The sequence below is a fragment of the Oryx dammah genome, unplaced genomic scaffold, assembly GCF_014754425.2.
Source record: "Oryx dammah isolate SB20612 unplaced genomic scaffold, SCBI_Odam_1.1 HiC_scaffold_16, whole genome shotgun sequence".
Classification (NCBI taxonomy): domain Eukaryota; kingdom Metazoa; phylum Chordata; class Mammalia; order Artiodactyla; family Bovidae; genus Oryx; species Oryx dammah.
The window spans coordinates 508,004-523,139 of NW_024070200.1; the positions used below are offsets into that span (position 1 = coordinate 508,004).

The window sequence follows — 15,136 nt, forward strand, 5'->3', positions numbered from 1 at the left end:
TGCCTTGTGGGCGGGGCCTGCAGGGGTGGGTGCGGTGGGCGGGGCCTGCAGGCATATATGCAGCAGGGGCAGGGCCTAAAGGGATGGATGCAGTGTGGCCTGGGCTCAAAGGAGTGGGGTTGTGGTGACAGACGGCCGTGTCCTGCAGAGGTAAGGCTGACCCCTTTTGTCTCTGTGGCAGTGGTCGATGGCTGCGGGTTCGAGGCAGGGACCAGGGTGGCTGGAATGGGCCCCTCTGGCGTGTGCGGCCCCCATGGACACTGCATCAGCCAGCCCGGGGGCAACTTCTCCTGTGTCTGCGACAGCGGCTTCACCGGCACCTACTGCCACGAGAGTGAGTGGCCGTGGCCCAGGGCCGGGAGGGGGCCGGGCCGCCTGGTGCCCCAGCTCACGCTCGCCTCCCACAGACATTGACGACTGCCTGGGCCAGCCGTGCCGCAACGGGGGCACCTGCATTGACGAGGTGGACGCCTTCCGCTGCTTCTGCCCCAGCGGCTGGGAGGGCGAGCTCTGTGACACCAGTGAGTGGGCCACACTGCCCCGCCCTCGGCTGTAGGGCCTGTGCCTCCCCGTGCTGAGTGCGCCACGCCCCGCGCCCGAGCCGCCCCACGCTGCACCCCGCCCCACGCCCGCTTGGCTCCACGTGTTGAGCCGCTGACGGGGACGAGGCACGTAGGGGTTGGGCAGAGGGGTACACACGCTCCCTCCCCGCCCCTCTGTCGCTCCCTGGCCCACCCCGGTGCCGCCTCCTCCGGGCAGCCCTCCCTGAACGCCGGGGACCCCCCCGCTGACCGGCGTCCTCGCCTCCAGATCCCAACGACTGCCTCCCCGATCCCTGCCACAGCCGCGGCCGCTGCTTCGACCTGGTCAACGACTTCTACTGCGTGTGCGACGATGGCTGGAAGGGCAAGACCTGCCACTCGCGTGAGTGCCCACCACGCCCTGCCACTCTGGGGGCTGCGCTGGGGCCTGCACTGCCGGCCGGGTGCTCCGGGCACCCTCTGAGTGGCCGTGTGCCCGCAGGGGAGTTCCAGTGTGACGCCTACACCTGCAGCAACGGCGGCACGTGCTACGACAGCGGGGACGCCTTCCGCTGTGCCTGCCCCCCGGGCTGGAAGGGCAGCACCTGCACTGTCGGTGAGGGGGCCTGGGGGCGTGCCTGTACCCGCCTGGGTCGAGGCCTGGGGTGGGAACCCCGGGTCTGCCTGGCTCAGCTGAGAGCCCTGCCTTCTGTTTCTGCTCTCTTCCTCTGACTCCTTTGCAGCCAAGAACAGCAGCTGCCTTCCCAACCCCTGCGTGAATGGGGGTACCTGTGTGGGCAGCGGGGACTCCTTCTCCTGCATCTGCCGGGATGGCTGGGAGGGCCGCACCTGCACCCACAGTGAGCTCCGGGGGCGGGGAGCACCAGGGGCGGCTGTGGTCGTGGGTTGGTGTGGGCCCACCCTGTCCCCTGCTTCCTGGTCCTGCCCCCCGCCCCCCCCGACTCTGCCCCATCGACCCACTCCTTGCGCTTGGCCACGGAAGCCTGGTTGAGCCCCTCTGACTCCCCCGAGCTTCCCCCTGCTGGTGTTGGTCCTTGCTCATCTCCCACCAGCCACTGTCCTGCTCACACAGCCTACGTTCCGCGCGGGCCTCCAGGACAGGCTGTCCTCCCAGAGCCGCCCTGACCCCACAGGCTCCAGCCTGGGCGTGGTGGGCTGGTGTAGACAGCATGGTGTCCACCCGCCCTCCCCGTGCACCTGGGGCACCCCCAACCTGGCTCGGAGGGTGCCCGGCTGGGGAGTGCCGGGCTCACCACCCTCTCTCTCCTCAAATGCAGATACCAACGATTGCAACCCCCTGCCCTGGTGAGTGGTGGCGGTGGGCTGGCCTGCCCTGGGCCCCCCTGACCCCCAGTGGTGGGCCGGCTGACGGGCTGGCCTGCCCCAGGCCCCCTGACCCTTGCCCTCTTCTCTGCAGCTACAACGGTGGCGTCTGCGTGGACGGCGTCAACTGGTTCCGCTGCGAGTGTGCGCCTGGCTTTGCGGGTCCCGACTGCCGCATCAGTGAGGGGCTGGGGTCCCCACCCCGGGTGGGCGGGGTTGTGGTGTCCCCGCTCTGGGAGCTGTTAGGGTCGTTTGCATCCGTGGACCTCAGGGTGCAGTGTGGTCACAGCCACCTTCTCCCTCAGTCTGAGCCTCGGTTCTGCTGTTTGCTTCCCGCCAGCAGTGGCTGGGGGGCACCCCGCCGGGGGCAGACCCAGATTGGGTTGGCCATTGGCTCCTAGAGGCAGATGGTGACAGTGCCAGCAGTCTCAGGCCCAGCTCAGAGGCCCCACGGGGGCCCCCCGAGGCCCAGGCTGGCTGGCGCTGCTCTTCCCGTGTGGGCCCTGCTGCCCGAGCTGCCACCTCGCTGACGCTGCGCCCGGCCCCTCTCCCGCAGACATCGATGAGTGCCAGTCCTCACCCTGTGCCTACGGGGCCACGTGCGTGGACGAAATCAATGGCTACCGCTGCAGCTGCCCACCCGGCCGATCCGGCCTGCGGTGCCAGGAGGGTAGGTGGAGGACGCCACCGGCAAGGCCACGCCCAGGCTGGGGGGAGTCTGGGGGAGCCTGCCCTCCATGGTGCCCCACCTCTCCCGCCCACAGTGATCGTGTTTGGGAGGTCCTGCTGGTCGCAGGGCGTGCCCTTCCCTCACGGGAGCTCGTGGGTGGAGGACTGCAACAGCTGCCGCTGCCTGGACGGCCACCGGGACTGCAGCAAGGTGTGGGGTCCATCCGGCAGCCCTGCGCGCCCCCCCCCCGCCCTGCTGGGTCTGATGCCTCTGCACCCCAGGCCTGACGGGGGTCATTCGCCCCCGACCCTGTTGCTCAACCCGGGGGGGTGCGGAGGGAGGGGGAGGGGCGAGCCTGGCCCCGGAAGACGTGGGCCGCCCTGCTCTGCTGGGCTCCTTCACCGTGGGGGCCCTGGGGGGCAGGGGGCGCTCTGCCCACGGACTCAGGACGGGCGGTATGTGTCTCCCCGCGCGATGCCATCCGGGTCTGTCTGCGGGTCCCGTCTTTGCGCTTCCAGGTGTGGTGCGGCCAGAAGCCCTGCCTGCTGGCTGGCCGGTTGGATGCCCTGAGCACCCAGTGCCCTCCAGGACAGCGGTGCCTGGAGAAGGCCCCGGGCCAGTGCTTGCAGCCACCCTGCGCGGCCTGGGGGGCGTGTAGCGCGGAGGAGCCTGTGCTACCCAGCACCCCGTGCCAGCCGCGCTCCGGCCACCTGGACAACAACTGTGCCCGCCTCACCCTGCGCTTCAACCGCGATCAGGTGCCCCAGGTGAGAAGCCCACCCCCTGGACGCCGCTGGCGAGCAGAGCCGTGACTGCTGGCCTCCTTCCTGTGACCACTCAGACGGCTCGAGACCCCTGCTGGTCGCCCGGCCCCGTGCCTGCGTGTGGTGGGATGAGATGGAGTGTTGGACTCGGGGGCAGCCGGGAGGGGCCGGCCCAGGCCGAGATGCCCAGTCATTCCCGGGGCCTGGTGCAGGCGGCCTTCCCGGGAAGCTGGGGGCAGCCCGCGGCTCCACGGGCATTCTCACCCCGCCCTCGTCTCTGCCCGTCAGGCCTTCTGCTTTCAGTACCAGCCCTGGCCAGGGAGGCCGTCTGGGCCCTGGGTGGGGCTGAGGGCCACCGTGGGCAGCTGGGGCCCTTGCTCCCCCAGACAGACTGTCGGGGCGTCCTGCTGCACGCTGAGGGGCGGACCCCCTCGGGGCCGAGGTCGCTGCCCGCGGCTCACATGCCGCCCGCCCTGCAGGGCACCACCGTAGGCGCGGTCTGCTCTGGCATCCGTGCTCTGCCAGCCACGAGGGCCGCGGCCCGGGACCGCCTGCTCGTCCTGCTCTGCGACCGGCCGCCCTCGGAGGCCAGCGCGGTGGAGGTGGCCTTGGTGAGTGTGGCCGGCAGGCGGCCACCTTTGTTCCGCACCCGCCGCCCCCTCTCCCTGCCGGTCCCACTGTGAACGTGCTCCTAGACGGGGTGGGAGTCGGTACCTCGGAGGTCGGGCGAGGCTGTGTCTCAGGACGCGCAGGGTGGGAAGGGGGATGGGCAGGGTGGTTTCTCTGGGTGCCGGTGTTGGCGTGGAAGGGGCTGCCTGGTGGAGGTGAGTTGGGCCAGCATCAGGGCAGCGGCTGGTTTGTGGCCCCCTCAGGACTCCGGGAGTGGCTGGCTGGGGTTGGGACCCACCTGAAGGACCGAGGTGCAGAGGGGTCTGTGGGAGTGCAGACCAGGCCACGGCCACCTCCCCACGGCCTGCCCAGCATAGGGCACCCCCAGCCTCTGCCAGAGGCCTCCTCCAGCGAGCCGGCCCCAGGCCCCCAGCCCCTGACGCTGCTCCAAGACGGCCGTGCTGTGGGGCCGCGGGGTCTCCGCCCCTCCTCCCCACTGCCCAGACAGGCCAGCCGGGGCGGGAGTGTCACACTCCCTGGGGCTGCACGCAGGGCCGGGCCGCTGTCCCAGCTGCTGCCGCAGTGGAGCGGGTCACAGGCCCCCCACTGCCCAGCTGAGTGCGCAGGCGGCCCCTCAGCACTGTTCTCTGCCGCAGTCCTTCAGCCCGGCCCGAGACTTGCCGGACAGCAGCCTAATCCAGAGTGCGGCGCATGCCATCGTGACTGCCATCACCCAGCGGGGGAACAGCTCACTGCTGCTGGCCGTCACCGAGGTCAAGGTGGAGACGGTCGTTGTGGGCAGGTCCTCCACAGGTGAGCGGGAGGGGCGTGCCGCTTGGGCCCAGGGAGAGCGGGTGGGTTCCTTTGGGCTCGGAGCGGCGGGGCTGTGGCCTCTGCCTGCCCGGGGGACGCAGCAGCTTCTCTGTACCTGCCAGCAAAGGTTTCCCAGCCCACCCGAGCCCCCAGCCCCGGTCCTGGGGCCCTGCCCCTGCCCCCAAGCCGAAGGGCCGGGCGTCTGGCCCTCTGACGTCTGGGTGCCCCCGCCCCAGGTCTGCTGGTGACGGTGCTGTGCGGCGTGTTCAGCGTGCTGTGTTTGGCGTGCGTGGTCGTCTGCGTGTGGTGGATGCGCAAGCGCAGGAAAGAGCGGGAGAGGAGCCGGCTGCCGCGGGAGGAGGGCCCCAACAACCAGTGGGCCCCGCTCAACCCCATCCGCAACCCCATCGAGCGGCCGGGCGGCCCCAGCGGCCCCAAGGACACGCTGTTCCCCTGCAAGAACTTCACGCCGCCCCCGCGCAGAGTGGGCGAGGCGCTGCCCGGGCCGGCGGGCGGCGGGGAGGACGAGGAAGACGAGGAGCCGGGCCGTGGGGAGGACGAGTCCCCCGAGGCCGAGAAGTTCCTTGCACACAAGTTCACCAAAGACCCCGGCCGTTCGCCCGGGAGGCCGGCCCGCTGGGCCTCAGGCCCCAAGGTGGACAACCGCACGCTGGGGGGTGCCGGCGCTGCCCGCCGCGCCGGCCGGGAGTAGGCGCCAGGCTGCCCTCGGGGCCACCGGAGGCCGAGGCCACGCGCATAGTTTATTTTGTGTAAAAAAGGAAAAACACCAAAAGCAAAAAAACAAATGTTTATTTTCTACGTTTCTGTAGCCTTGTATAAATTATTCGGTAACTGTCAGGCGGAAAACAACGGCGAGTTCTTGGAGAGTTGCTATTTTTGTAACGTTCCCGTGTACCGCACACGTGTGTGTGGCAGGAGACAGCAAGGGGGCGTGTCCTCCCCAGGTCCTTGGATGTTTGTCCCCGAGGTGGCGCGCTGTTTACAGAATCTTCCTTTATTCCTCATCTGGGTTCGCCGTGGCTCCAGGCCAAAGAGCCGGTGGGACCCACGGCGTCCGGCGTGGCCCGCGGCTGCCAGGGGCGCCTGCGGTGGCAGTGGGGCTGGGGGTCGCCAGTGGGGCCCGTGGCGGTCGGCATGGCCTGAGGCCGCGGGCAGACCCACCCCTCCGGCCCGCCGTCCTCGCCTGCGCTGCCCGCGACGCTCGCTCCAGAGATCTCTCAACTGTGCTTTCAGAAGTGCCCTTCCTGACTGCTCCGTCCCCCGGGGCGGCGGCAGTACCGACGCTTGTGACAAGTGCCTTCTCACAGACTCTCCCTCGCGACTGTCAACGTCTGCTGCGGGCACCTGGCTGCTGCCCACCTGCCGGCCCCGGCCGCCCCTCCTCGTGAAAGTGCATTTCTGTACATATGTACATATTAAATCACTCTGTATATTTGATTTAATAACTTAAAAGTTTTGGCCTCGCTTGTTCTTCAGGTGCTGTTCCTTTGTTCTGCAGAGTGGGATGGGGGCCGGGAAGCGGGGGGCCGGGTGCGGGCCCCTCGGGTCGTCTGTGAACACACGGGTGTCTGCCACTGACAGGCGCCTTGTTGGAAATGGGGCGACGGGGGCGCTTTGCCTCTGGTCTGAGCTGAGAACACGTGGACAGAGTGTAGTCGATGGTGCCAAGTCCTCAGCAATGAAGCGCCGTCCGGATTTCAAGGAACGAGGTCAAAGCTTGACGCCCAAGAACGAGGCCGTGCGTGGCTCCTGGCTCCAAAGGCTGGGCAAATCGAGCCTCAGCCCGGCAGCCTCGGGGCAGTGGGCTGGGCTGGCTCTGTGCCGGCCGGTGAGGCTGCTCGCTGTGTCACGGTTTACGCCAGCTCACGCTTGCAGAGCGCTCGCGCCACCAGAACGATCACCAGCTTCCAGGCTCCTTTTCCACTGTGTTTATGTAACTCGGGACTCCAGGTTCCTGGGAGAAACCATGCCAGCGCCTTTTGTCCTGGAGCGCTCTGCTTCTTGTGAGTGATTGCCCAAGCTGGTGGACAGACTGAGGTCCAGACCCTGGCCTACAGGGCGTCCCAGCCCCTGGAGCAGAGCTGTCAGGCCTGGCTGGCTGCAGCCTCCCCTCGGACGCCCAGACCCCGAGTGCAAAGCCTGTTTGCTGCGTGTGCTTGAGCAAGACCGCTCGCACTGCTGAGCAGATTTGAAAAGAAACGAGTTTCTAGAAATGACAAAGTGCTGCTTCCAAACTGAGAACAGAACACCACTCTGACGCTGCCGAAGAAAGAAGAGGTAGGAGAAGCCTCCTGTGCTGTGAAGAGGTCGGGGGAGAACGGTCCCGAAGCACCTAGACTGGAGGGCAGGGTGGCGTGAGGCCCAGGTGACTGGCGAGGCAGGGCTGGTGGTCAGACACCAGGAGGGTGTCCCCTGGAGGTGGGCGTGCAGAGAGGAGCCAGCAGTGGGGAGGGCCGGGCCCCTCCTGGCCGTCAGGACGTGGCCATGGGCAGTGCCAGTGGCCCCCCCACATTCTGGGAGGGACCCCATGACCTTGAGGGGTCTGAGGGGAGCTCACAGGACCCTGCTGGCTTGGGGGAGACTGCACGCCCCCGTGTGCACATGTGTGCAGCCTACCCACCCTCCCTGCCTGCCACCAGCCCCCTTCCCCACTCAGGCCTGGCCCCGGTGGCCCGGTGCCTGGTCAGGTATGGACAGGCCTGTCCACGTACCTCTCCAGGCCCTCTCCTGGACGGTGGGGCTCATTCCACCTGCAGTGAGGCTGCCGCCGCTCCCGGGTGTGCCGCGAAGGGCAGCCCGGATGGCACAGCCCCTGTGCCCCAGGGTGGCCCTCGCCCTGCCGGTCCCACCCTCTGCTTCGCCAGGCCCCTCTGCCTGCCTCCGCAGCACCCAGTCCTCTCCCGGGTGGGCCGTCAGAGGGTCTGCCACGCGGTCAGGAAGCTCAGATGAAGGAAGGCTCACGGGGGCCACAGCTGGGCCCCCTATCTCCCGAGACGGGCTGGGCTCCCATCTCCCAAGACGGGCTGGGCCCCCGTGGTGCCTCTGCCAGCCCGGGTGTGGAGCGGCATCACACCTCAGCTGGCAGGGAGTGGACATGGAGTCCAGGAGCAGCCCAGGGCCCCCCGGCCCCGCAGCAGCCTTGCACGAGCCTCCTTGCTTGCGAGGCTGTGGCCCCTCCTGGCGCCGTCCCCCGCCACCCGCCTGCTCCCCGCCCAGCCTGACGGCACCAGGGGAGCCTCCTCACTGTGCTCTGGGCTCTGGTCACCAAATAGGGTCTGGGCCTCCCTGGGCCTGCAGGGCTGCGGGCTTGGAGGCAGCACAGGTCTCGGCATGCGGCCCCGGACGCTGGGGGCTCCCTGAGAGGACAGCAGGCGGCACCTTTGGACTGGCTCCAGCTGGGGCCTGCAGAGGCTGCGGGTCTGGCCAGGTCCTTGCTGCTTCACACCTGAGAGAGGATGGTGGAGGGGTGGAGGTGGACATCAGGGTGTGCTGAGGTGCCAGCCTGGGGAGGGGCAGGCCTGGGTAGGGGTCTGAGGCCCCAGGCAGGTGCCTGCTGAGGCTGTGCTGGTGAACATGTGGGGTCTGGTCCATCCTGGGCAGTGGGCACTCCCTCCATAGGCCTGGCACCCAGGGAGCCCTGTGCCCACCAAGTGAAGAGCGGCCAGTCGGCAGTGGCTGTTGCTGTAGGTCCAAAGCTCTGCTGGAGCGGACCCTCTTTCTGGCTGGGATCATATGGGACCCCCACCTCCTCATCCCCAGGGGCTCAGAGCTGGGAGCAGGGCCCCGTCGGTGCCGGGCCTGGACCGAGGGCCGAGTCCCAGCCCCACGTGCAGACCCGTGTCCCTACAGCCAGCCTGCTGTGGGTGCAGAGTGGCTCTGAGGCCGGGATCCGGGCCTCCCGCAGCCGCCCCCTGGGGCTGCCTGCTGCTTCCCCGGTGCCAGGCCCTGGGGACTGGCTCTGCTTGGCGACAGCTCTGCCTGCTGAGTCTCCGAAGAAACCAGGCCCCAAGGAGCAGGGAGGAGATCCCACAGCTGTCCCCTGGGCAGCCGGGCCGTTAACCCCCGTGGGCCAGGCTGTGGGCCTGTGGCCTTTGGTCTCATGGGGCCTGACCCCAGCTCTCTCGAACCCAGCCCGCTGGCCCTCTCTCATCAGACCCCAGACCCAAGTCTTCAAGGAGCTGTGCTGTCTGGGACCTGTGAGGTCTCCAGCTGAGAGCAGGGGCCTGGAGGCCACTAGGAGAGAGAAACAGTCTGTGCCACCCCTCCCCCTCGCCCCCGGCCCTGGAAGATTCCGGAAGCCCACCATCCGGCGAGGGAGGGCCCACTGGAGCCCTGCTGACATTCAGCCAGACCCAGGGCCAGCAGCAAGGCCAAGGTGGCCCCTGGCCGGTGCCTGACCCTGAGCGCCGACTAGGATGGGGCTGGTGACAGATTCTGGGTGTGGCGGGCACGGGGTGGGTGGGGCGGATGTCCCCTTGCAGAGGCGGGACCACTCATTGAGCCACGGGTCCTGTGCAGACAGCCTGCCGCACACAGGGCCCCCTAGGAGGCGGCACCTCCGCCTCCTGAGCTCCCGAATGTTGCCTTCCTCACAGTTAGAGTCGCCCTGGGGGACAGTGGGCGCTGGGTATCCAGACGGAGGCCTGGTCAGGACGCCGCAGCACCTGCTCCATGAGAGACGGCTGCAGGGAGACAGGCAGCAGAGCCTGTGATCAGAGAGAGGCGGGGCACTGCAGGTCAGCATTGGCCCAGGATGACCTCGGACTCGAGGTCCCATCGAGCACAGGCAGCCAACATGGAGACCCACAGGACAGCCTTGAAGGTCACAGGGTAGAGATTCAAGGGAGGCAACAGGAGCTCCAACTGGAGAGAAAGGAGCAGGCGGGGAGGCAGACGCCAAGTGAGAGGCCCCCAGCTCCCAGGGCAGAGCCCGGGTCCCCGCACTGCCTGGCTAGAGCCCAGGAAGTTCTCCAGCTTGTGGAAGAGATGGAGGCTTGCAAGGACCCAGGGAGATGAGCCAAACCGACAGAGGGCGGGGGGCGTGGGGCGGCAGCCCTGGCGCCCTGGCGTTTCTGGCTCTTCTCTTCCCCAGGCAGGGGACGTGCACAAGCGTCCTGTCGCTCTGGATCTCCACCTTGCAGCCCCGCCAAGCCCTGCGGTGAGAGGAACCTAGTGAGACCTGAATGCCGAGCCGGCTGCCGGGGCCGAGAGGTCCTGCATGCCGTGACCTCTGAGACTGGGCACTGGGTCTTCCCTGCACACCCCCTGCCGTCCCCTCGCGGGCGGCCCTGGACTTCCGTCTTGTACAAACCCTCGCTTCACTGCGCTCTGCTGACGCTCACTTTTTGCAGATTGAAGGTTTGTGGCAAGCCTTTGTTGAGGAAGCCCGTCACTGCTGTTCTTCCAACAGCATGATTTTAAAATCAAGGTCTCTGCGTCGGTTTTAGACATCATGCTATTGCACTCTTCCCAGACTACAGTAGAGGGTGAACATGACCTTCATATGCCCCGGGAGACGAAACAAGTTCATGTGACTCTTGCAATATTTGCTATATTGGGGTGGTTGAGACCCAAATCTGCAATACCACCAGGGGCTGTCTGCTGCTTATCTGCTGTTGCCTGACAAGTCGCCCCAGACACAGTCACCCCAAAGGGCTTTAAATGACAAGCCTTTATCATCTCACAGATTCTGTGGGTCTGGGGTCTGGGAGGGGCTTCACAGGACGGTTCTGGCCCAGGGTCTCCAGACGCTGCGGTCACAGTTTTGGCCAGGGCTTGTCCTCTGAAGACTGGGCTGGACTGGGGAGGGGTCTGCCTCCAAGCTCCCTCACGTGACTCTTGGTGGGGCCTGAGCCTCTCCCAGGGGTCCCTGCAATGCCCTCACCAGGGGCCAGTGGGCTCCCCCACGGCCAGGGGCCGGAAGCCGCAGGACAGAAGCTGCAAGGTTTTGATGACTGACCCACCGTCACTGCACCAGCTCCACCTGGGCGTCAGGCCCACACCCGAGAGGGGAGGACTTGGGAAAATTTGAAAGCACCCCCAGCTTGCCCCCTGCCCCTCCCTGACACGTGCATGGGGCCCAGAGGTCTGGGCTGGCCCCGAACTCCAAGCCTGCTGCGGGCTTCTAAGAGAGGGCACCGGCATGGGGACCCCAAGGGACCCGGCGAGAGAGAGACCTGGGGTCCAGGCCACTGAGAGAGCCTCCTGTCCCACGCAGTGCAGCGGAGAAAAGAGTCCCAGGACAGAGAGCCAGGCCAGCCCCAGAGCAGCAGCTGCACAGGACGCTGGACGGCTGTCTCCCTCCTGCACCTGTCCCTGGGTAGAGTGGAGGAGGAGAGGCCGCCCGGGCACAGGGTGGGGCCCCCTGCCCAGCTGGGCCTGGAGTCAGAGCAGAGGTCTCCCAGCCCCCACCCAGAGCCAGGCTGGACTGGCCCCTCTCTCCCGCATCCAGCCGAGACCATGGGTGCAGATGTACTCTGGGGGTTAGGGTGGAGGGGACAGGGGCTGAGAAGACACCTGCCTTCCTGCAGGGAGTCCTGGGGGGCAGGAGGCCTCTCTCCTCCCCATCCAGTGGGGAGACGGACAGGAGTCGTCCCTGGACCTCACGAGGGCAGATGGGGGCCCTGGGGAGGGAGCCCGCCCCTCCCCCTGGCTGGAGGCCTGTCCAGCTGCAGGACCCCACGTGTCGTGTGTGGACGCTGGAGGTGGGGACCTGGGCGGGGCTTGATGAGTGTCTGGGAGCGTGGGGCGCTTGAGGGACCCTGCGGCTTGGCCACGGCCCTGTGTCAGGGACACAAACAGGAGCAGCCAGGCGGCTGGAGAGGGGACAGGACACGTGGGAGGGGTCAGTACTACAGACAACCCCAGGGTGAGGATGGGGAAGGTGTCATGAAAGGAAGCTCGGGCCAGAGTCCAGAGGGTAGGACTTCAGGGAAGTTCTCACCGGGAAAGGAGGGGCAGTGAACGTCTCCACCCCTCATCCTGGAGGGGAGGGCGGGGCAGTGGGCGTGCCCCCTCATCCTGGAGGGGAGAGCAGTGGGCGTGTCCACCCAGGTCCTGGACCGGTGTGGGGTAATGCTCCCCAACAGGCTCCTCCGTGGAGTGTGGGGCGGTGGGAAGCAGGTCCGGGCACAGGCGTTTGGCCACCCGCCTGCCCACAGTTGGAGAGTTGTGTCTGAACAGGACACAGGTGAGTCCCCACCCACGAGGACCAAACGTGCCGCGGGACAGGGAAGTAAGGCGTGAAGGCCCGTGGCCTCAGAGCAGGAGGAAAAGGACCGGGAGGACAGGGCTGGGCAGACAGAGGCTCGGGCCTGGCCAGCACTGCCGCAGCGCCGGGGTTAGGAACGGAGGCCCAAGTGTGCGTCCGCTGCGCACACGCGCTCACCGAGGAGTTGGAGGCCAAGACCCGGGAGAGCTGCGCAACCAGCTGGTCCGACGGCTCACACAGTCAGCGGTGTCCACACAAGGGGCTCCACCTCTTCATAACAACACTCATGAGGACGAACTACAGCGTTGACCACTATTCAGAGAGCTTCTACAAACTAGCAAGAGGAAAACTGTCCCCAACAGAAAACCAAGGGAAGCATTCCAGGAAAGCATTCACCCAAGAGCCAATCAAACAGCAAGGAAGGAAGAAGACAGCTGGTGGGTGGTGTGTCCTACTCCCTGGAGCCGCGGAGATGGGAGGGCTCCCGCGGAGGGGCCCAGTGGATGCAGCCGAGTGGGGCCTGAGTCACCCACGTGGGGCCAAGGGCTTCTCGGGAGCGCGCTTAGAAAACTCACACAGGAAAGCCTGTCCAATTTCATGACCACTCGAGAAGTTCCAGTTAAGGTCAGCGGGAAGCAGCTCCCTGACCTTGTTGGTGGAGGGAAGCTGGGGTGGGGAGGGGGCGGGGACCGGGGCCAAGGAGGGCAGCGCCTGACAGCCTGACGCTCGTCCAGTGCTCCACCCTTGGCCGCTGCCCGGGAGCATGGAGCATTAGGGCCCTAAGGCTGGGCTGGTCGTGGCCGCGTGGCCAGTAGTGGCCAGTAACCAGACCCCAAACAGTGCCATCTGTCGGGGTGGGTCACCTACGCTCAGGCAGCCCAGGAGGCAGGACACTGCGAGCTCTACAAAGGGCGCACGGAAGGCTGTCCATAGGCCCGTGGACGGTTGAGCTGGAAAGGCAGGATCCTCGAAAGGAGTCGTGGTACCTGTCATCTATGTTCTTTCTTTCGTTCCACATTTTGGGTTGCGCTGGGTCTTTCTTGCTGCACGTGATAGGCTTTCTCTGCTTGTGGTGAGTGGCGGGTGCTCTCCAGAGTGGTGCGTGGGCTGCTTGTCGCGGTGGTTTCCCTGGTTGTGGAGCACGAGCTCTGGACATGCGGGCCTCGGAAACTGCGGCTCTTGGGCTCAGCAGTTGTGGCTCCCAGGCTTTAGTCGCTCCTCAGCACATGGGGTCCTCCTTGACTTGGGTTGGCAGGCAGATCCTTATCCTTTGTGCCACCAGGGAAGTCAGAGTTTTGCTGGGTCTATATACTCCTTTCCGGGCGTCAAAGACTCCTGCCCGCTCTCAGCTGGTGATCTGTGAGACCTTCTGTGTCTGAAGATGGATTCCTGTTGCATCCATGTAGAGAGATGGACTCCACGTCCACCTACCACTCTGCCAGCTTCTCATCTCTCATTCCGCTTTTCTAAAGAAAATTGTTTATTTATTCTAATTTCCTGTACTGTTTTGGCTGCCCTGGGTCTTTGCTGCTGCATTCTGGCTCTCTCCGGCTGCAGTGGGCAGGGGCTGCTCCTGGCCGCACTGAGCCTCTCTAGTTGCAAAGCACGAGCTCTAGGGTGTGCTGGCTTCGGTAGCTGTGGTTCACGGGCTTAGCTGTGGGATCTGCCTGGACCAGCGATTGAACCTGTGTCCCCTGCATTAGCAGGCAGATTCTTAACCACTGGGCCCGCAGGGAGGTGCAGTCCCTTTGTAAATTTTAGGAATCTGTGGCAAAATAGATATAAGGCACTTGCCAGCTCAGAGGCCTTGGCACATTCGCACTGTAGTCCCACCATCATGGTGTATTTAAAGAAGCTTTCAATTCTGGCAAAACCCACAGAAGGTAAAACTTCCATCCTAGCAGTTTTTGAGCGCACAGTTCAGTAATGTTAATTAAAGCACATTCACAGTGTCGTAAAATACCACCCCAGGGCTTCCTCACCTCGTAGAGCTGAGCCTCCATCCCCATTAAACAAGAGCTGTGCGTCTTCTCTGCCCTGGAGCCTCTGGCTGCAAATCTTAGGAATCAGACTACTTTAGGTTCTTATCAGTGGAGTCAGCAGTATTTCTCTTTTTGTGACTGATTTATTTCACTCAGTGTGATGCCTTTGAGTTCCGGCGTCAGAAGAGGGCGAGAGTGGGATGATTTGGGAGAATGGCATTGAAACATGTATATTATCATATGTGAAATGAATCGCCAGTCCAGGTTCGATGCATGAGACAGGATGCTCGGGGCTGGTGAACTGGGATGACCCAGAGGGATGGTATGGGGAGGGAGGTAGGAGGGGGCTTCAGGATGGGGAACATGTATACACCCGTGGCGGATTCATGTTGATCTATGGCAAAACCAATGCAATATTGTAAAGTAATTAGCTTCCAATTAAAATAAGTAAATTTATACTAAAAATAAATAAAATTAAAAAATAAAAAGAGTAATATTGGAAGAAAAAAAAAAAAGAACTCCCTTCCTTTCTAATGCTGAGCGCCATTTCCTTGTCTGGATGGACCACATCTTGTCCGCCCCTTCGTCTGCCCTTGGAGCCCAGGCTGCACCCAGCTCTCAGCTGCGCTTGACTAGGGTTCAGGTCTCCTGGGATTCTGCTTTCAGTTCATTTGGATAAACACCCACGCTGGGATTGCTGGATCATATGATAGTCCTATTTTTCATTTTTTGGAGGAAGCGTCATGCTGTTCTCCATGGCGGCTGCACCATTTTACATTCCTACCAACACTGCACAAAGACTCCAGTTTCTCTACATCCTCACCAATGCTCAACACTTTATGTTTGTTTAGATAGAATAACCATCCTAATGGTGTGATGTGGTGTTGCAAGGTGGGTATGATCTCTGTTCTTCTAAAAGAAACTGTGGCTGTGTCATGATTAACATGGGTATACGTGGGTATGTCGCGATGCCCACATACCATCTATGTGTATCTTATGTGAATAGGAGGACCTCACGGGCATTCCCCAAATGGGGACATGGCCCGGATGCAGCCGTGTTGAGAGCAGGATGACAGCGACCTTAGGGTCCAGGTACACAAACTCCCTGGACGCTTTCCACCTGCACATTCCTGCTGTAGGAACCATGGCTCCTCCCAAGAAACAGAATCTGTGCGCGATTGTGGAGAGAATCTAGTTACCTC

General features: G+C 64.5%; 1 protein-coding gene across 1 annotated transcript in view; it reads left to right on the forward strand.

Moving 5' to 3' along the window:
- JAG2 (jagged canonical Notch ligand 2) overlaps window positions 1-6,212 on the forward strand; it is a gene marked incomplete at its 5' end in the record, with an annotated part of 13,997 nt that extends 7,785 nt beyond the window's left edge. Inside the window, 13 exons of the mRNA XM_040257601.1 lie at window positions 182-334; window positions 408-521; window positions 811-924; window positions 1,024-1,137; window positions 1,265-1,381; window positions 1,820-1,847; window positions 1,960-2,045; window positions 2,422-2,535; window positions 2,630-2,745; window positions 3,054-3,302; window positions 3,779-3,910; window positions 4,565-4,721; window positions 4,958-6,212. Coding sequence (XP_040113535.1) covers window positions 182-334; window positions 408-521; window positions 811-924; window positions 1,024-1,137; window positions 1,265-1,381; window positions 1,820-1,847; window positions 1,960-2,045; window positions 2,422-2,535; window positions 2,630-2,745; window positions 3,054-3,302; window positions 3,779-3,910; window positions 4,565-4,721; window positions 4,958-5,433 — 1,970 coding nt within the window. The remainder of the gene's footprint in view (window positions 1-181; window positions 335-407; window positions 522-810; window positions 925-1,023; window positions 1,138-1,264; window positions 1,382-1,819; window positions 1,848-1,959; window positions 2,046-2,421; window positions 2,536-2,629; window positions 2,746-3,053; window positions 3,303-3,778; window positions 3,911-4,564; window positions 4,722-4,957) is intronic.
- Between the last annotated feature and the right edge of the window lie 8,924 nt (window positions 6,213-15,136).